Here is a 22,164-nt window from a genome sequence, read left to right on the forward strand (position 1 = left end):
TCTACTGTTTATTGTATGTCCTGTTTTTCATGTATGGAACGATCTGCCTGAACGGTGCACAGAACAATATTTTTCACTGTACCTCGGTACACGTGGCAATAAATCTAAATTTAATCCTGAGCAGGTGCCTAATTACTCAATCACTGAAGGCCACATTTACACTAATTAATGATATTTTTCCAGTAACTCTATTGCTTACATTGTGGCTATTCTGTCAACAAGAAATCAATACAGAAGCATTTAAACTGTTACTTCCTGCAGGTTTACACATCTACACATTTAGTTACATTTTTAAAATTCAGAAACTTGGAAATCTGTATTTTTGAAAGCATTAGTGTGAATATCAACATTGATCGGGTTTATAATGGCAGTGATGGAGATGCAGTAAGTGCCTGTGTGACTTACTGCACATATGCCTGCACAGCAAAAAATCATCATAACCAAACTTGGATTAAACTTGTACTGGACAAAATTAACTAATCACTAAATTTAAATATTTAACCAAGAACATGCAATGGAATTCTTACCGACACCCAATAGTTCTAACGATATGTTCATTTGTCCATCTGGTGAACTCAGCAAAGACCGCCATTCTAAGTAGTGTGAAGTCATTAAGGTTGTTTCTCCAGACGTATCGGTCTTTACAAGAACCATGTGCACAGGATCACAGATTGATAATAGAGCCGTTGCGTCAGCCATCCTACTGCCATCACCTAGATATATCAACCAGGAAAAAAGTAGTGTCAGGTCACATGAGCTACAAGCACAAGTTCTTCAGGAGCCACAATCTGGCTGTACAATAAGCAGTTCTAGGATGATGATTGGGTAAAGCTGTATTTTGTGACTTTATAGAATGCAGCCAACAATCCATATGAAAATGCAGCTTTTTAAAAGATTCTTCCATGGGATTTGAGCGTCATTGGCAAGGCCAACATTTGTTGCCCATTCCTAATTGCCCTTGAGGCAGTGTGCTGCCTCAACAATGTTCTCCTCACTTCCGGGTGCGGCGATGACCAGCTGAGTCGCACGTTTCAGCAGCTCCCTGTGAAACGGACTTTTGGGCTCTTGATAGGAGCCCCAACGGCAATTTTAACGGCTGAAAACACCGTGCGGTAAACCAGAAGGGTGTTCCCCCTGGACACGGATGGAAAAAGGAGAGGAAAGTGGCCGGATTGCAGCGGATCCTTTGGAACAACGGCAAGGAAGGCAAGCAGAAACCAAGATGGCGTCGGAAGGTGGCAGTTTCATATGGGGCCCTGAACAACAAGAGTTTTTGAAACGCTGCGTGGAGGAGATAAAAAAGGAAATGAAGAAAGAGTTGTTGGCCCCGATACTACAGGCGATTGAAGGGCTGAAAGAGGAACAAAAGACCCAGGAGCAGGAGCTTCGGGTCGTGAAGGCGAAAGCAGCAGAGAATGAAAACGACATACAGGGCCTGGTGGTGAAGTCGGAGATACAGGAGGCACACCAGAAACGATCTGTGGAGAGGTTGGAGGCACTGGAAAATAACGCAAGGAGGAACAACTTGAGGATTCTTGGCCTTCCTGAAGGTGTGGAGGGGGCGGACGTCGGGGCATATGTGAGCACGATGCTGCACTCGTTAATGGGAGTGGAGGCCCCGACGGGTCCGTTGGAGGTGGAGGGAGCATACCGAGTTATGGTGCGAGGACCGAGAGCAGGAGAAGCTCCCAGAGCCATAGTGGTGAGATTTCTCCGTTTTAAGGATAGAGAAATGGTCCTTAGATGGGCGAAGAAAACTCGGTGTAGTAAATGGGAGAACGCGGTGATCCGCGTCTATCAAGATTGGAGTGCGGAGGTGGCGAGAAGGAGGGCGAGCTTTAATCGGGCCAAAGCGGTACTTCACAAAAAAAAGATAAAGTTTGGAATGCTGCAACCGGCAAGACTGTGGGTCACATATCAAGGGAGGCACCACTACTTTGAGACGGCGGATGAAGCGTGGACTTTTATTGTAGAAGAAAAATTGGAATGATTGGACTACGAAAATGAACGTTTGGACAAAGTGGTGGGACGAGTGGGGGCGAAGAGGGATTGTATGATTAATCCTGCGGTATGGTAACTTTTCTTTCTCCCACAGGTGGTGATGGGGGGAGGGAGAGGAGATGGGGCGTTGGCCATGGGAGGCGGGGCCGAGGGAGAGGCGCGGGCTTGGTTCCCGCGCTATGATAATTATGGCGGGAATAGAGAAGCAGGAAGGAGGGGGCGCCGCACGGGGCGAGCCGTGATCACGGGGGGAAGCCGAGGTCAGCCAGAGTTTGCTGACTTCTGGGAGCAACATGGGGGGAGTAATTACGCTAGCGGGGGGTCTAGCGGGGGGGGGGGGGGGGGGGGGGGGGGGGGAGGGGGGAATTACTGGGTTGCTGCTGCTGGGGAAAGGGGGGAGTGGGTGCGGGAAAGGATGGGCGGGGGGGCACCGTCTGGGAGAAATACAGCCGCGTGGGAACTGGGCGAGAAGCTGGAAAAAGATGATGGCTAACCGGCAAGGGGGGGGGGGTGGGAAGCCCCCCAACTCGGCTGATCACGTGGAACGTGAGGGGGCTTAACGGGCCGATAAAGAGGGCACGAGTACTCGCACACCTTAAGAAACTTAAAGCAGATGTGGTCATGTTACAGGAAACGCACCTGAAACTGATAGATCAGGTTAGGTTGCGCAAAGGATGGGTAGGGCAGGTGTTCCATTCGGGGCTGGATGCGAAAAACAGGGGGGTGGCTATATTAGTGGGGAAGCGGGTAATGTTCGAGGCAAAGACTATAGTGGCGGATAACGGGGGCAGATACGTGATGGTGAGTGGCAAATTACAGGGAGAGATGGTGGTGTTGGTAAACGTGTATGCCCCGAATTGGGACGATGCCAATTTTATGAGGCGAATGCTAGGACGCATCCCAGACCTAGAGACCGGAAAGCTGATAATGGGGGGAGACTTTAACACGGTGTTGGAACCAAGGCTGGATAGGTCGAAGTCCAGGACTGGTAGGAGGCCGGCAGCAGCCAAGGTGCTTAAGGATTTTATGGAGCAGATGGGAGGGGTGGACCCGTGGAGATTCAGTAGACCTAGGAGTAAGGAGTTCTCGTTTTTCTCCTATGTCCATAAAGTCTATTCACGCATAGACTTTTTTGTGTTGGGTAGGGCATTGATCCCGAGGGTGAGGGGAACGGAATATACGGCTATAGCCATTTCGGATCATGCCCCACACTGGGTAGACTTGGAGATAGGGGAGGAAACAAGAGGGCGTCCACCCTGGAGAATGGATATGGGACTAATGGCGGATGAGGGGGTGTGCTTAAGGGTGAGGGGATGCATTGAAAAGTACTTGGAACTCAATGACAATGGGGAGGTTCAGGTGGGAGTGGTCTGGGAGGCGTTGAAGGCGGTGGTTAGGGGGGAGCTGATATCAATAAGGACACATAAAGGGAAGCAGGAGAGTAAGGAACGGGAGCGGTTGTTGCAAGAACTTTTGAGGGTGGACAGACAGTATGCGGAAGCACCGGAGGAGGGACTGTATAGGGAAAGGCAAAGGCTGCATGTGGAATTTGACTTGCTGACCACAGGCACTGCAGAGGCACAATGGAGGAAGGCGCAGGGTGTACAGTATGAATATGGAGAGAAGGCGAGCAGATTGCTGGCACACCAATTGAGGAAAAGGGGAGCAGCGAGGGAAATAGGGGGGGTGAGAGACGAAGATGGAGAGACGGAGCGGGGAGCGGAGAGAGTGAATGAAGTGTTTAAGACATTTTATAAAAAATTGTATGAAGCTCAACCCCCGGATGGGAGGGAGAGAATGATGGAGTTTTTGGATCGGCTGGAAATTCCCAAGGTGGAAGAGCAGGAAAGGATGGGATTGGGAGCACAGATCACGGTAGAAGAAGTGGTGAAAGGAATTAGGAACATGCAGACGGGAAAGGCCCCGGGACCGGACGGATTCCCAGTTGAATTTTACAGAAAATATTTGGACTTGCTCGCCCCGCTACTGACGAGGACCTTCAACGAGGCAAAGGAAAGGGGACAACTGCCCCCGACTATGTCAGAAGCAACGATATCGCTTCTTTTAAAGAAGGAAAAGGATCCGCTACAATGCGGGTCCTACAGACCAATCTCCCTCCTCAATGTAGATGCCAAGGTCTTGGCCAAGGTAATGGCAATGAGAATAGAGGAATGTGTCCCGGGGGTGGTTCATGAGGACCAAACTGGGTTTGTGAAGTGGAGACAGCTGAACACGAACATACGGAGGTTGTTAGGGGTAATGATGATGGCCCCACCAGAGGGTGAAACGGAGATAGTAGTGGCGATGGATGCCGAGAAAGCATTTGATAGAGTGGAGTGGGATTATCTGTGGGAGGTGTTGAGGAGATTTGGGTTCAGAGAGGGGTATGTTAGATGGGTGCAGCTGTTGTATAGGGCCCCAGTGGCGAGTGTGGTCACGAATGGACGGGGATCGGCATATTTTCGGCTCCATAGAGGGACAAGGCAGGGATGTCCTCTGTCCCCATTACTGTTTGCACTGGCGATTGAGCCCCTGGCGATAGCGCTGAGAGGTTCCAAGGGATGGAGGGGAATACTTAGGGGAGGAGAAGAACACCGGGTATCTTTATATGCGGATGATCTGCTACTATATGTGGCGGATCCAGCGGAGGGGATGCCAGAAATAATGCGGATACTTGGGGAGTTTTCAGGGTATAAATTGAATATGGGAAAGAGTGAGCTGTTTGTGGTGCATCCAGGGGAGCAGAGTAGAGAAATAGAAGACCTACCGTTGAGGAAGGTAACAAGAGACTTTCGTTACCTGGGGATCCAGATAGCTAAGAATTGGGGCACATTGCACAGGCTAAATTTGACGCGGTTGGTGGAACAGATGGAGGAAGATTTCAAGAGATGGGACATGGTAGCATTGTCAATGGCAGGGAGGGTGCAGGCAGTTAAGATGGTGGTCCTCCCGAGATTCCTTTTTGTGTTTCAGTGTCTCCCGGTGGTGATCACGAAGGCTTTTTTCAAAAGGATAGAAAAGAGTATTATGGGTTTTGTTTGGGCCGGGAAGACTCCGAGAGTGAGGAAGGGATTCTTACAGCGTAGTAGGGATAGGGGGGGGCTGGCACTACCGAGCCTAAGTGAGTATTATTGGGCCGCTAATATTTCAATGGTGAGTAAGTGGATGGGAGAGGAGGAAGGAGCGGCGTGGAAGAGATTAGAGAGGGCGTCCTGTAGGGGGACCAGCCTGCAGGCTATGGTGACAGCCCCATTGCCGTTCTCACCAAGGAACTATACCACGAGTCCGGTGGTGGTAGCTACACTGAAGATTTGGGGACAGTGGAGACGACATAGGGGAAAGACCGGAGCACTGGGGGGGTCCCCGATAAGAAACAACCATAGGTTTGCCCCGGGGGGAATGGATGGGGGATATGGAATGTGGCAAAGAGCAGGTATAACGCAATTGAAAGATCTATTTGTGGATGGGAAGTTTGCGAGTCTGGGAGCGCTGACCGAGAAATATGGGTTGCCCCAAGGGAATGCATTCAGGTACATGCAATTGAGGGCTTTTGCGAGGCAGCAGGTGAGGGAATTCCCGCAGCTCCCGACACAAGAGGTGCAGGACAGAGTCATCTCAAAGAAATGGGTGGGGGACGGTAAGGTGTCGGATATATATAGGGAAATGAGAGACGAAGGGGAGACTATGATGGACGAACTAAAAGGGAAATGGGAAGAAGAGCTAGGGGAGGAGATTGAGGAGGGGATGTGGGCAGATGCCCTAAACAGGGTAAACTCGTCGTCCTCGTGCGCCAGGCTAAGCCTGATTCAGTTTAAGGTATTACACAGGGCACATATGACTGGAACACGGCTCAGTAAATTTTTTGGGGTGGAGGATAGGAGAGACAAGGCAGTTGCCAATTAGGGCTAGTTTTTTTTTTGTTATTTAATATTTATTTATTTGTTGTTGTTTTTGTTTAAATTTAAAAAAGGTCATTATTATCTGTATTGTTACAATGTTGTGTAAAGGATGCACAATGTACTGTGTTGGTTGACCAAAAATTTTCAATAAAATATTATTTAAAAAAAAAAACAATGTTCTCCTGCACATTTGGTATGTCCTGGGATTATCCAGAGGTCTTCTAACAGTTCTACCACAGAAACCCTGCTCCTGTGCATAAATGGGATTTCCAGTTCTAGCAGCAGAGTGCAAGAAACACAGAAGCATGTCCTTCACCTGCAAACTCTTGACACTCAAACACAGGGTCAGCAATGTTGTGGGAATGCTCATCTCTAAATTCCTCGCCAAGTGACCCACAGGATCATGCACTTACCAACTAAGCTATTGACAGAAGATTTTATGATGTATCCAGTGGACTGATTTTACAAACAAATTTGTTTACTTTCACCCAAACTCACCTGAACTGTCTTTATGAACTTCCAGCAGAAACCCATCCTGCAGATCAGGCTCACAGGCACATGGCACAGGCTTGGAGCGGAAGCGCTGGTTTCGGAAATGTAAGAAGAGCGTAAACGTAGAGCATATTTGTCCTGGTAACGGCTGCGGTTCTTGTAAATGCTCGAGGAAAGCTTTACCACCCAAAACCTGAAGGTAAAGGTTTCGTCTGGTGGGATCAATGTTTGCTGAAATGTGAATTAAAAAACATGAATGCCCAGGCTTTATAAAAGACAGAGCTACCATTTATAGAAGCACCTTTCACACCCTCAGAAGAATCCAAAGCTCCGAACAGCAAATAAAGTACTTCTGAAGTGTAAAAGGTAAAGTCGCCATAGTCCCAGATGACCATAGGCTACTCTCCTCTTTGAGGAGAGCTGACAGGTGGTGGTTTCACCTGAGGATCACCACACCTCAGTCGAGGGGCAAGGTTGAGAAGGAATAACTTCATGAATAACTTCTGAAATGTAGCCCTTGTTGTAACGTAGGAAACTGCAGCAACAATTTGACTACAGTAAGCTCCAACAAACAATGATCAGGTATTGGCCAGAAAACATGTTTAGTGATATCGCTGAGGGATAAATCATGACCAGATATTCCCTCCTTCAAGAATTGCTGAAGGACCTTTTCCATCTTTTATCAGTTTAATATCTATCCAAAAGGGAGCAACAGTGCAACGCACACTCACTCCAATGATGTACTAGATTAAATGTACAAAACGCAGGATGGGATTTGAACCCACAACCTCTGATCCAGTTGCGGGTTCCATCATTGAACTGTAGCTCACAAGTACCAATTTATCAAATAATGAAATAAGATATTATTTCCACTTGGCTTTAACAGTTACTTTACATTTTATGTGAAACATTTATGGAAGAGGGGGGTGTAACTATCTCAGTGGCTTCTAAAGCACATTCTAACCTTTATTTCTCTAACCACATCCTGTCAAGATTTGCAGTGGTATCTGCTCCCTGGGTAAGCCATGCTTGACAAACTTACTTGAGCTCTTTGAGGATGTAACCAGCAAAGTGGATAATGGGGAACCTTTAAATGTGGTATACCTAGACTGTCAGAAGGCGTTTGACAAGGTCCTGCATAAAAGACTGATTCAGAAGGTAAGATCACAGGGAGAGTACTAGATTGGATTGAGGATTGGCTGACTGACAGAAAGCAGAGGCTTGGAATAAATGGGTCCTTCTCTGACTGGTGAACTGTAACTAGCAGGGTGCAGTCCTCAGACCTCAACTGGTTATAATCGATATAAATGATCTGCAAGCAGGGACAGAGCGCAACATAGCAAAATTTGTGGATGATACTAAAATAGGTGGGAAAGCAGGCAATGAAGAGGAGATAAAAGAGTTTACAGACGGATATGGATAGGCTAGGAGAATGGGCCAAAATTTGGCAGATGGAGTTTAATGTGGATAAATGTAAGCCGAAGAAATAGAAAAGCAAATTGTGATCCAAATGGAAAGCAGATTCAAAATGCATCTAGGCAGAGGGACCTAGGTGTCTTTGTTCATGAATCGCAGAAAGTCGGTATGCAGGTACAGCATGTAATTAGAAAGTCAAATGAAATTTTAGTGATTATTGCAAAAGGACTGGAGTATAAAAGCAGAGAGGTGTTGTTGCAATTGTATAGGATGTCGGTGAGACCACGTCTGGAGTATTGTGCCCAGTTTTGGTCTCCTTATTTGAGGAAGGATGTGGTGGCATTGGAGGTAGTTCAGAGGAGGTTTAATCATAGAATTTACAGTGCAGAAGGAGGCCATTCAGCCCATCGGGTCTGCACCGGCTCTTGGAAAGAGCACCCTACCCAAGGTCAACACCGCCACCCTATCCCCATAACCCAGTAACCCCACCCAACACGAAGGGCAATTTTGGACACTAAGGGCAATTTATCATGGCCAATCCACCTAACCCGCACATCTTTGGACTGTGGGAGAAAACCGGAGCACCCGGAGGAAACCCACGCACACACGGGGAGGATGTGCAGACTCCGCACAGACAGTGACCCAAGCCAGAATCGAACCTGGGACCCTGGAGCTGTGAAGCAATTGTGCTATCCACAAGGCTACCATGCTGCCCCAGGTTCACCAGATTGATTCCGGGGATGAAAGGGTTGATTGTATAAGGAGACATTGAACAGTTTGGGCTGATACTCGCTGGAGTTTGGAAGGATGAGAGGGGATCTGATCGCGCTGTATAAAATACTAAGAGGGATTGATAAAATAAACTTAGACCAAATGTTCCCCCTTGTAGGGTAATCTAGAACGAGAGATCATGGATATAGGTTAAGAGATGGTTGATTTAAAATTGAGGTGAGGAATTACTTCTCACGGAGGGTGGTGAATTTGTGGAACTCGCTGCCCCATAGTGCGGTGGAGTCTAAATCATTAAATGGTTTCAAGAAAGGGATAGATATATTTCAGATTAAAAATGGGTTAGAGGGATATGGGGTACAGGCAGGGAGCTGGTTTTGAGACCAGGAAGAGATCAGCCAGGATTTGATTGAATGGCAGAGCAGGCTCAAAGGTCTGAATTGCCTATTTCTGCTCCTAATTCCCACGTTTCCTGTCTACGCACAAAGCCCCTCAGCCATCGACAAAGCTCAAGTCAGGAGAGCCAGACAATACTCAGTCTTCAGGTGGATGGCTGCAGCCACAATTCTCCAAGTTCAGAACCATCAGAACAGAACACTTCGCCTGATTAATACTTCTGCCACTACACTTGTATTGATCCTCACCATCATCAGCACACTGACTGCATGCAGTACGTACGATCTACAGGATGCACTGCGGTAACTCAGGTCCCTCACCTGCAAACTCTGACACTCAAATACAGCAAAGTTGTGGGAACAAACCTCTAAATTCCCTGTCATATGATCCATCATTCCTCCCTTGTCAGTCAGTCACCATCCTGCAATTTGCAACCCAGCACCACGTAGAAGCACCATCAGTACAGCAATGGTTTAAGAAAATGACCCAATCCACAAAACTACGAGATGTAGGCAATAAATAGAGATGCTCACATCCTAACACATTAAAGACAAATGTTTCTGAGCACAACCTCTCAATTAAAAATGTTATGTGAGCCATGAAAATCAAGAAAAAATAAATTACAGAAAGGAAGTGGGAATCTAAACATACTTTACTGTATTTAACTTGTTTGAACCACCTTTTTTCATGAGTAACTGGGTTTATTCCACTGAGTTTCTGCCTGAAATTCCACTACATTTGGCTCTTTTTCATGTGTAATTTTCTGGGATTAATTTAATCTCTTTTGTTAATAATGATTCTGCACAACAGTGTGATCACCAGCTAGCTAGCAGATGGGAAAACAGTGTCTTCAACATTCAGACTCTTGATGGAACCACATTCAATACATTTAACCAGTTAACATTACACCCGAAATGCTTGCAACCGACACGGACTTGCTAACCTGAAAGGCAGCCGGTTATTTCTCCTCGATCACCTGCTGCTTTCCCTTTCCTCAGAAGAGGTCAACAGGGTAAAAACATAGACTGAATCAAAGTGAGGGCTGACAGTTTCCACAAACCTCCTTTGTGTTTGCCCACTCAAAAGAACAGCTGGCATATTGTACAATTAGGGGACGAGATGCGGTGTACTTCACTGTTCATCTTTTGTCAGGCTAGATTTGGATTATAAGCTAAAGTCACAAACAATATTTAATTTAAGAAAACAATGAAAATGCTAACAAAAACACACTGCGTCTGTTAAGTTTTACAGGATTACAAAGCAAGTATGAGGGGGCTGAAATTGATACGGTGACAGAAGTACTCACTTTTCCTTAATTCTGCCGGTTCCTTGTCAATAAAGTGTGTTGCCGATTTTGAATTGGGTGTACTTTCTTTGACCTGCACTTCCCAGAAATGAAAAATGTCTTTATTCTATTTTTATAAAAAATGTAGGAAACAACACTGGTCATGTTAAAATATGGAATTACTGCATTCCAAGCTAAAACACACTTTAATTGCAGCCATGGAGGAAGCCATTGGATAGATCAAGTTATCAGTGTAATCATAGAATCCCTACAGTGCAGAAGGAGGCCATTCAGCCAATCGAGTCTGCACCAACCTTTGTATGAGCACTCTGCCCATTTACGAGTGTCCCCCCCCGCCCTATCCCCGTAACCTAACCTGCACATCCCTCGACATTAAGAGGCAATTTATCATTGCTGTGGGGCAGCAATGCTAACCACTGTGCCATGTAATGTAACATACTGGCTGGATCCGGGAGAGGGGGAGCAGCTGGAGGCCAAAGAATCCATGGTTCGCCACACAAGAATGCAGATGAAAGCTCACAGTTGGATTGAAAAGATAAATCCGGGAGTTAAAATGAGGCGAGTTGCCTAATGTGGGATAGAGGGGGAGTCTCTGCGTAAAGAAAATATCATTGTGAATACCAGTTCTTAGAGTGCAAGTTACCAGGCTGAGAAGAGAAAAGAAATAAACCCTTGGGAGCCATCACTTGGAATTGATTCTAGCAAAACTGAACATTTATGGAAAGGAGAATGTAAAGTACATCTGTGAAATGTGTTTTTTTTTTGCTTTTCTGAGCATGCTCGGTGGCATACATTCAGGGGCCTGTGCTTTTCTCCCTTTACCGAGTACCACCATTTATTTAAAAAAAAAAAAATTTAGTACAACTACCCTATCTATTTAAAAAAAAAAATATTCATTTTATCATCATAGAATTTACAGTGCAGAAGGAGGCCATTCGGCCCATTGAGTCTGCACCGGCTCTTGGAAAAGAGCACCCTACTTAAGCCCACACCTCCACCCTACCCCCGTAACCCCAGTTAACCTTTTTTGGGGCACTAAGGGCAATTTATCATGGCCAATCCACCTAATCTGTACATCTTTGGACTGTGGGAGGAAACCGGAGCACCCGGAGGAAACCCACACAGACACGGGGAGAACGTGCAGACTACGTACAGACAGGGATGTGGGCCTCGTTGGTTAGGCCAGCATTTGTTGCCCATCACTAATTTCCCTTGAGAAGGTGGTGGTGAGCCGCCTTCTTGAACCACTGCAGTCCATGTGGTATAGGTACACCCACTGTGCTATTAGGGAGAAAGTTCCAGGATGTTGCCCCAGCGAGTGATGGAACAGCGATATATTTCTAAGTCAGGATGGTGAGCGACTTAGAGGGGAACTTCCAAGTGGTGGTGTTCCCATGTATCTTCTGCTCTTGACCTTCTAGATGGCAGTGGTCGTGGGTTTGGAAGATGCAGTATAAGGAACCTTGGTGAGTTACTGCAGTGCATCTTGTAGATGGTACACACGGCTGCTACTTTGCATCGGTGGTGGAGGACGCAAATGTTTGTGGAAAGGGTAGCATCAAGCGGGCTTTGTCCTGGATGGTGTTGAACTTCTTGAGTGTTATTGGAGCTGCATTCATCTAGGCACATGGGGAGTATTCCATCACACTCCTGACTTGTGCCTTGTAGGTGGTCAACATGCTTTGGGAAGTCAGGAGGTGAGTTACTTGCCACAGTTCAGTTTGTGGTCAATGGTAACCCCTAGGGTGTTGATTGTGAGGGATTCAGCGATGACAATGCCATTGAATGTCATGGGGCAAGGTTTGATTCGCTCTTACTGGAGATGGTAATTGCCTGGCACCTAGTGTGGCACAAATGTTACTTGACACTTGTCAGCCAAGCCTGGATATTGTCCAGGTCTTGCTGCATTCGCACGTGGATTGCTTCAGTGTCTGTGGAGTCACGAACAGTGCTGAACATTATGCAGTCATGAGTGAACATTCCCACTTCTGATCTTATGATGAAAGGAAGGTAATTGATGAAACAGCTGAAGATAGTTCGGCCTAGGACACTACCCTGAAGAATTCCTATAGTGATGTCCATACGGAGATGGTGGACCTCCAACCACTGCAATCGTCTTGTTTTGTGCTAGGTATGACTTCAAGCAGTGGAGAGTTTTCCTTGATTTCCATTGACTCGTTTTGCTAGGGCTCCTTGATGCCATACTATGTCAAATGCTGCCTTGATGTCAAGAACAGTCATCCTCAACCTTACCTCTGGCATGCAGCGCTTTTGTCCATGTTTGAACCAAGGTTGTAATGAGGTCCCGAGATGAATGACCCTGGCAAAACCCAAACTGAGTGTAAGTGATCAGGTTATTGCTGAGTAAGTGCAGTCTGATAGCACTGCTGATGACTCCTTCCATCACTTCACTGATGATTGAGAGTAGACTGATATTTGGCGAGGTTGGATCTGTCCTGCTTTTTCTGTATAGGGCCCACATGGGCAATTTTCCACATTGCTGGGTAGACATCGGTATTGGCGCTGTTCTGAAGCAGCTTGGCCAGGGGTGCAACAAGTTCTGGAGCACAAGTTTTCAGTATTATTGCCGGCCCATAGTCTTTGCAGTATCCAGTGCCTTCAGCTGTTTCTTGATATCACATGGGGTGAATCGAACTGGCGGAAGCGTGACATTTGAGATGTTGGGGACCTCTGGAGACAAGATATTGATCATCCACTCGGCACCTCCGGCTGAAGATAATTGCGAATGCTTCAGCCTTTGACTTTTGCACAGACGTGCTGGACTCCTCATCATTGAGGATGGGGATATTTGTGGAGCCTCCTCCACCCATCTTGGAGTTCTATAATTGTACACCCCATTCACGTCTGTATGTAGCAGGACTGCAGAGCTTAGATCTGATAAATTGTTTGTGGGATTGCTTAGCTCTATTACTTGCTGCTTATGTTGTTTGGCATGCAAGTAGTCGTGTGTTGTAGCTTCACCAGGTTGACGCCTCATTTTGGTGTGCCTGGTGTTGCTCCTGGCAAGCACTCTTCATTGCGTTAATCCTCTGGCTTGGTGGTAATGGTAGAGTGGGGGATATGCCGGGCCATTAAATTGTGACGGAGTACAATTCTGCTGCTGATGGCCTACAGCTCCGCATGGATTCCCAGTCTTGACTTGCTAGATCTGTCGAGTTCTATCCCATTTCGCACAAGTGGTCGTGGCACACAACACGATGGAAAATATCCTCAAAGTGAAGATGGGACTTCGTCGCCACAAGAACTGCGCTGTTGTCACTCCTATCGACACTGTCATGGACAAATGCCTCTGTGGCAGGCAGGTTGGTGAGGATGAAGTCTAATACATTTTTTCCTCTTGTTGGTTCCCTCACTATCTGTTGCAGACTCAGTATAGCAGTCAAGTCCTTTGAGACTTAGCCAGTCATGTCAGTAGTGGTGCTACCGAGCCACTCTTGGTGATGGACATTCCACCTAGAGTACATTCTGTGCCTATGCCATCCTCAATGCTTTCTCCAAGTGGTATTCAACATGGAGGAGTAGATTCATCAGCTGATGGTGGAAGGTACGTGATAATCAGCAGATTTCCATGCCCATGTTTGACCTGAAACCATGAGACTTCATGGGATCCAGAGTCGATGTAGAGACTCTCTCCTGACTGCATACCACTGTGCCACCACCTCTACTGGGTCTGTCCTGTCAGTGGGATAGGACATACCCAGAGGTGGCAGTAGTGGTGTCTGGGACATTCTCTGTCAAGTATGATTCTGTGAGCATGACTATGTCAGACTGTTGCTTGATTAGTCCATGAGACAGCTCTCCCAATTTTTGCACAAGCCCCAGATATTAATAAGGAGGATGTTGCAGGTTGTGTTTGCTGCTGTCAGTACCTAGGAAATCGCCGGTTAGTCTGTCTGTTTTTTTTTTCTTTTTATTGACTTTGTAGTGGTTTTTATACAACGGAGGGCATTGAGAGTCATTTCTGTGGATCTGGAGTTACATGTAGGCAAGACCAGGTAAGGATAGCAAATTTCCTTCCCAAAAGGACATGAGTGAAACAATTGGATTTTTTTTTTTTTTTTTTACAACAATTGACAATTAGACTTTTAACTCCATATATTTATAGGATTAAATATCCACCACCTGCCCTGGTGGAATTCGAAGTCGGGTCCCTAGAGTATTACTCTGGGTCTCTGGATCACCAACCCAGTGACAATACCACTATGCCAATGCCTCCCCTAATTGCTCCACTTGTTCTTATACCCTTTCATTCCCTTTACTGTTACATTTAGTATCACCGTAATTACTTCAACTCCCATTACATTCCTTCTCTCCATTCTAAAGTCAGTCCCACCCTTTTTCTTACTTCTTTGACTTGTGTTTCTAAAATTTATTTCCTATCACCCTTTGTTACCCACCAATCAGTTTCTCTCATTTTTATGCTTCTTCTATATTAGGCTTTATTGTGTTTGTATTGTTAACCTTAGACTTTTTACGTCCTCTTTTTGTTTTTAAAGCCTCATTGCAAGTTTGATTCACCCTAGGAACTGTAGCTTTTCTACTCTCGAAGCTTCAAGATGATTTAAACAAGTTGGGTGGGTGTACAAGTACATGGCAGATGCAATATATCATGGATAAGTATGAAGTTATCCACTTTGGTTGGAGAAACAGATTGGCAGAGTATTATTTAAATTGTGATAGATTGGGAAATGTTGATGTACAAAGGGACCGTTACACCAGTCACTGAAAGCAAGGATGCAGGTACAGCAAGCAGTTAGGAAGGAGAATGGAACATTAGCCTCATTGCAAAATGACTCGAGTACAGGAGCAACGATATCTTACTGAAGCTGTACAGCACCTTGGTAAGACCACACCTGGAGTATTGTGTTCAGTTTTGGTCTCTTTATCAAAGAAATTATATACTTGCCGCAGCTGGAAGTGCAGCAAATCACACTGATTCCTGGGATAGCAGGTTTGTTGTACGAGGAGAGATTGGATTGACTGGAGCGGCCACGGTGGCTAACACTGTTGCTTCAGAGCTCCAGGGTCCCAGGTTCAATTCCCGGCTTGGGTCACTGTCTGTGCAGAGTCTGCACATTCTCCGTGTTTGCGTGGATTTCATCCGGGTGCTCCGGTTTCCTCCCACAGTCCAAAAATGTGCAGGTTAGGTGGATTGGCCATGCTAAATTGCCTTTAGTGTCCAAAAAAGGTTAGGTGGAGGTATGGGCTCAAGGCGGGTGCTCCTTCTAAGGGCCGTTGCAGACTCGATGAGCCGAATGGCCTCCTTCTGCACTGTAAATTCTATGTATTCACTGTAATTTAGAAGAATGAGACGGGATCTCATTGAAATATACAAAATTCTGACAGGGCTGGACAGACTGGATGCAGGAATGTTGTTTCCTCTGGCTGAGGTGTCTAGAACAAAGGGTCACGGTCTCAGGATACAAGGTAGGCAATTTAGGGCTGAGGTAAGGAAAAAAGCCTTCATTCAGTGGGTGATGAACCTATGGAATTTTCCACCACAGAATGCTGTGGAGACCAAGGCACTGAATAGGTTTAAGAAGGAAACACATAGATTTCTAGACTCAAAAGGCATTAAGGGGAACGGTGAGAACACTGTAGTATGGCCTTGAGATAGAGGATCAACCAGAATCATATTAAATGTAGGCTCAAATGGCCTACTCCTATTTTCCATGTTTCATTACTACTTCCAGAGGGCTTAGATTTTGGTAATAAATAAGTAAAGTCAAGTATGTTTGGAAATGTCTTAACAAGCTTCAGTATTCATATTTCTATTTACTTGCCTGATTTTAAAGTACACTTTGAACAAGTAATGATTTATTATATTGCTGCTTACAGGACATCGCACAAGACATGGGGGAGGGTTTCAGTGACAGAGGCATGGACACGCAGACAAGCGGAAATTGTGCAAACTCCACATGGACAGTGACCCAGGGCTGAGATCGAGCCCGGGTCCTCAGTGTCGTGAGGCAGCAGAGCTAATCACTGCGCCACCCATCTTACAACAGAGTTAATGCACTAATAGATCTCAGCAGCTGAGTATCAGGAAGCAGAAATCTGCAGAGAATGGTTATTTTTCAAAATGGGGTTCCCAAGAATCAAGAATGTGGCAGGGAGGGTTCAGAATATGGTTATGAAGGCAAGGGATCCTGAGCTTTATAAATAGAGGTCTAGTAACTGTGGTACATGCAGATTCAATCATGGCATTCAAAACAGAACTAAACAATTATGAGATAAATAATTTGCAGGGCAACAGTGAAAAGGGAGGGCATAGGGACCAACAGAGTTGTTCTTTCAGAGAGCCAACATGAACACAATGGCCCAAATGGCCTTGGGCTGTAACATTTCTACAATTCTATACGACAGCCTCTGTAGAGAAGGAAACAGCTGCCTCGTTGCAGCTTTCCAGTGACATGACTGCCTACTCCCCAATTCCAAACATGTCCATTTGTTTTAATGGGGACATTGAGACTCGTGATATTTTAAATCAACACTTTTTAGTGATTACATTAAATATAAACCAACAATTTTCTTTGTAAATGAGATTTTGATGCTCGGATTTTAATACTAGAGAAGGTTTAGGAAATACACTACTCAATGCAATAAAATGCTTACAGTTAAAAATTGGAGTTCCTTCATGACATCATCTACAATGCCACGTCGTTGCAATGCTTTAATGAGATCGGCCTCAGATAAAGCTCGTGAAGAAACAGCCAGTTCTTCGCGGACTGACTCGGCCAAGATTTCTCTAATCTTTTCATGGACATTCATCTGGTCAAAAAAATAATTAGCAAGTCATTAACGTTGACAAACTGGAAACTGGCTTCACAGGTTTAAATTTAAAAGGAACAAAAAAACACATGTTGAATCTTTTAGACAACGGTTTGTATCTTAATGGTACCCGGTCTAAAAATAACTCCTCTGCTCAAATATACATGTAAGGTGGAAAAAGAATCTCCTTGTGGCATGGGCAAACAATATAAACGTGATCACCTCAAAATAGTTCAGACTTAAATCTGATGTTTCCATAAACGCTTGGATTGCACAAATGATTAACACAGATCACCGGTCTGTAGACTCCTGATATATCTATTAAACTTATGTTTAAATCTGATGTTAATTAACAATGCTGAAAAGTAAATCTGCAATGTATGACAAAGCACATGGAACCCAAAAACAATACCACCTCAAAGCAAGATTCCCACAAAGATCTCTGTGGCATGGATTCTGTTTACACAGCCAGTGATGGTGTTTAGCAGTGCACTATTAAAAACCCAGGTACACCTCATTCAACAAAACAACAACTTTTTCCAAGGATTTCCACAGCAAGATAAGAATGGAATCTTGGACTTCTGGTGGCGTAATGTAGGGGCATGCACGAGATGGCTCCACTGGAGTATGTACTTTTCGCCCCTTTTCTTAGTACCACGGATTGTTTACTCTAGAAAACCCAGTTATTGTAACAGTCTCGTGTTATGGACTTTTGAATTTCCATGAGGATTTCAGAGTACCAATATGCACTCTCACCACTAAAACAGAATGTCGTAAATTCAAGTCCCATTCTAGAGATTTGAAGAGATAATCTAAACCGACACCCTGGTGAGGGACTGATGCAGGGTTGGAGCTGGCATCTTTGGGCTGAAACATGTGTCTGAGATGGGTATAAAAGATCCCAGAGCCATTTTTAAAGGTGGGAAGTCCACCTTTTATCCTTCAACCAATATCACTAAAAAAAAAATTATCCGAGCATTTACCTGATTGCTGTTTTGGGAGCTTGCTGTGGAAGAAGTGTTTGCTGCACTTTCTTACATTACAATAACGACTACGCTTCAAAAAGTACTTCATTGTCTGTGAAGCATCGGAGACATCCTGCAGTCATGAAATATAAATGTAATATAATTGAAAGTCCTTTGTTTCTTTTAGATTTAATATAGAATGCATTTAATATGTACAGCAAGCTGCCACAAACAGCAATGTGGCCATGACAAAACAATGTGTTGTAGTGATGCTTATTGAGGTATACATTGCCTGAAACTCCCATGATTTTCTTTTTTAACAAAAGTGCCATTGAATCTTTTCCATCCACCCAAGGAGGCAGAGAGGGTTTAACATCTAACCTGAAAGGTGGCTCCTCCATTCATGGTCCTCTCCCTCAGTATTGTATTATGTGCTCAAATCTTTGGAGTCTGAGTTGAACTCACAACAGTGTGACTTGAAGACAGTGTTACATTCTGAGCAACAGCTAGTCCAGCACCCTCTCCCACCCCTCCAAAGATTAAAAATAATTTTTAAAAATGCAAGCCTACAGTTCTAGTGTGATGAGAGCCATTGGACATTTTTTAAATTTTTACAGCCTGGATGAGTTCACATTTCATGTTTATACAGAGCGCCAAGAGGTTTCAGCCCCTCGTCTGAAGGGGCTACCCCTCTATTCTTGATTATGTTTCAGTCCCATGCTCCAGAGGGGAATCAGCCGGCCAGAAGCCGACTTTATGCTGCTTCAAGGTCTGGCAGAGGCAAGTCCAGCAGAGAACAGAGTTGCCGGGTCATTCACTCCACATGCTTGCCTCTCTTCGAGAGCTACTGTCATATTCAGATTTACCTGGGAGAAGGAACTGACTGGTGTCTGTTAGCATGCTCAAGGCTTTCAACAATCAATGGACACAGGAAGGGACAGTGGATACAGGGAACAAAATTATGAAATTGAAATGACAGAAAACGCTGGAAATACTCAACAGGTCTGGCAGCACCTGTGTAGAAACAGACTCAAATACTTCCAGTCTTGTTGAGTATTTCCAGAATTTTCTGTTTTTATATTTCAGATTTCCAACATCTGCAGTATTTTGCTTTCAATTTAAAATTCTAAGTTGAAAACTTAAGCATTACCATAATTGGAGTCAGAGTCAGTTTTACAGCACAGAGGGAGGCCCTGTGCCGCCATCTAGCACCTATCCTGATCTCATTTTCCAGCACTTGCATGCTAAGGCATTTCAAGTGCTCATCGAAATACTTTGAAATATTGTGATGGTTCCTGCCTCTGCCATCCTTTCAGGCAGCAAGTTCCAGATTCCCTCCACCCTCTGGGATAAAACGTTTTCTCTCACATCCCCTCCAAATCTTCTGCCCCCTCTGTTAAATCGATGCCCCATGTTTATTTACCCCTCAACTAAAGAGAAAAGATTCTTCCCACCTACTCTATCATGTCCCCCACAATTTTGGACACCTCAAATCAGGTCGCCGCTCAGCCTCTGCTCCAAGCAAAAAAACCCCAGCATAGCCAGCTTCTGTTCATAGCTAAAATGCTCCAGCCCAGGAAACTCCCAGGTGACTCTCCTCTGCACCCTCTCTACTCCAATTACATCCCTCCCACTGTGGCACCCAAAACTGCAGACAGTATTGTAGCTGTGGCCTAACAAGCATTTTGTACAGCTCCATCAGAACCTCCCTGCTCTTGTATTCTATGCCTCAGTTAATAAAGGCAAGCATCTCACGTCGTCTTAACCACCTTATCTACCTGTCTTGTTGCCTTCAGGGATATTTGGACATGCACCCCTATGTCCCTCTGTACTTCCTGGCATCCTACCGTTCATTGTGTATCTCGTGCCTAGTCAGTCCTCAAAAATGCATCACCTCACACTTTTCAGGGTTAAATTCCATTTGTCGCTGCTCTGTCCATCTGACCAGCCCGCCTACATCGATTTTCCTACAGTAACTGCTCCTAGTCCACTTGGCCAAATCCTGTCTTAACATATTAAAACTGGCCTTCCCTAGTTCAGATTCTTTATTTCCGGTCCATTTTTGTCCTTTTCCATAACTACCTTAAATCTTACCGAGTTATGGTCACCATCACCAAAATACTTCTACCACAAGCCCAGCTTCATTCTGGTTTAGGGGCTGGTTTAGCACAGTGGGCTAAACAGATGGCTTGTAATGCAGAACAAGGCCAGCAGTGAGGGTTCAATTTCCGTACCAGCCTCCCTGAACAGGCACCGGAATGTGGCAACTAGGGGTTTTTCACAGTAACTTCACTGTGACAATAAGCAATTATTATTATTCTCTAAAATTAGGTTCAGTACCTCCTCTTTTCTTGTAGGGACTTTCTACGTGCTGGTTCAAAACCCTCCCCTGGGAGCACTTTAAGAATTCCACCCATCTAAGCCTTTCACACTTTGGCTACCCCAATTAATATCGGAGATGTTTAAAATCCTCTACTAATATTACCCTTTACTTTTACATTTGAGATTTGCCCAAGTAAGGGCTCTTCTATCTCTGCCTGACTGTTTGGGAGCCCACTGGAAACTCTCAGCATCACGATTGCCCCTTTTTGCTTTTAAGTTCCACCCATATGGCCTCAATTGAGGAGCCTGCTCAAATATCATCCCTCCTCACTGCAGTAATTGACTCCTCGGTCAATATTGTGACACCACCTCCTCTTTTACAGTGCCATCTCGCCTGAAGACTTTATCCTGGAATATTGAGTTGTCAGTACTGCCCCTCCCTTAACCACGGTACACGGCAGCACAGTGGTTAGCACTGTCGTTTCACAGCGCCAGAGTCCCAGGTTCGATTCCCGGCTTGGGTCACTGTCTGTGTAGAGTCGGCACATTCTCCCAGTGTCTGCGTGGGTTTCTTTCGGGTGCTCCGGTTTCCTCCCATAAGTCCCAAAAGATGTGCTTGCGCCGGAGCGAGGCGACTTCTTGCAAGCTGTGCCCAGCATACCCTCTAATTCTATCTTTTACTCTCGTTCTATACTTCTAAAACTTCATTCTAACTCTTTTAAACTCTCTAACAATGTTCTAAAACAATTACTTACATATTTAGCGATCTTTAGGACCCTGGAGACGCCTGAAAATGACCCCACGCACCCCGGACATACTCTCTTCCACCTTCTTCCGTCAGGAAAAAGATACCAAAGTTTGAGGTCACGTACCAACCAAAGAGCAGCTTCTTTCCTACTGCCATCAGACTTTTGAATGGACCGACCTCGTATTAAGTTGATCTTTTCTCTACACCTTGCTATAACTGGAACATTATATTCTGCAGTCTCTCCTTCCTTCCCAATGTACAGTATGCATTATTTGTACAGCATGTAAGAACTTAGAACATACAGTGCAGAAGGAGGACATTCGGCCTATCGAGTCTGCACCGACCCATTAAGCCCTCACTTCCACACTATCCCCGTAACCCAATAACCCCTCCTAACCTTTTTAGTCACTAAGGGCAATTTATCATGGCCAATCCAACTAACCATGTGAACCACGACCTCTGACCATGCACCCACCCCTTCAGAATGCCTGGAAGGTGTTCAGTGACATCCTTGACCCTGACACCAGGGAGGCAACACACCATCCTGGAGTCACGTCTGCAGCCACAAAAACACCGGTCTTCATCTCTCACTCGAGTCTCCTACCACAATTGCTCTTCCGCTCTCAAGTCCTCCCCATTTGTGCAGCTCAGCCACCCAGAGTGCAGTGAACTTGGCACTGTTTGCTCTCAACATTTTCAACACAGATAAACATTTCTTGAGTGAATTGCACTCTTGGGGCTTTCCACACTACCCACTTGCCTGCCCCCCCCCTTTTCTGACTGGTGGCTGCCCATTCTCTCTCTTACTGACCTTCAACGTCATAATACCAGCCAAGCTCATATCAAGACTCCCGTACCAGCCTCCCGGAACAGGCACCGGAATGTGGCGACTAGGGACTTTTCACAGTAACTTCATTGAAGCCTACTCGTGACAATAAGCGATTTTCATTTCATTATCAAAACCTAGGACTCGGCTCCTCCCTCTGCAACTGGATCAACTTCTTGATCCATAGACCATAATCAGTAAGGATAAACACCACCACCTCCTCCTCAATAGTCTTCAAAATCGGTGCCCGGCAAGGCTGCGTACTTAGTTTC

At 45.4% G+C, this 22,164-nt stretch overlaps 1 protein-coding gene across 2 annotated transcripts in view; it reads right to left on the reverse strand.

Annotated features, from left to right (window-relative positions):
- Positions 1 to 22,164, reverse strand: part of cep76 (centrosomal protein 76) — a 53,048-nt gene that overhangs the window by 29,505 nt on the left and 1,379 nt on the right. The window contains exons 2-6 of one of the 2 annotated variants that reach the window (XM_072468418.1): positions 18,015 to 18,129; positions 16,876 to 17,031; positions 10,240 to 10,312; positions 6,399 to 6,623; positions 528 to 713 (exon numbers count right to left, since the gene is read on the reverse strand). In XM_072468418.1, coding sequence (XP_072324519.1) covers positions 528 to 713; positions 6,399 to 6,623; positions 10,240 to 10,312; positions 16,876 to 17,031 — 640 coding nt within the window. In that variant the 5' untranslated portion in view covers positions 18,015 to 18,129. The remainder of the gene's footprint in view (positions 1 to 527; positions 714 to 6,398; positions 6,624 to 10,239; positions 10,313 to 16,875; positions 17,032 to 18,014; positions 18,130 to 22,164) is intronic. The other variant, XM_072468417.1, reaches the window with a different exon arrangement.

Source organism: Scyliorhinus torazame, chromosome 11 (genome assembly GCF_047496885.1).
Source record: "Scyliorhinus torazame isolate Kashiwa2021f chromosome 11, sScyTor2.1, whole genome shotgun sequence".
Lineage (NCBI taxonomy): Eukaryota > Metazoa > Chordata > Chondrichthyes > Carcharhiniformes > Scyliorhinidae > Scyliorhinus > Scyliorhinus torazame.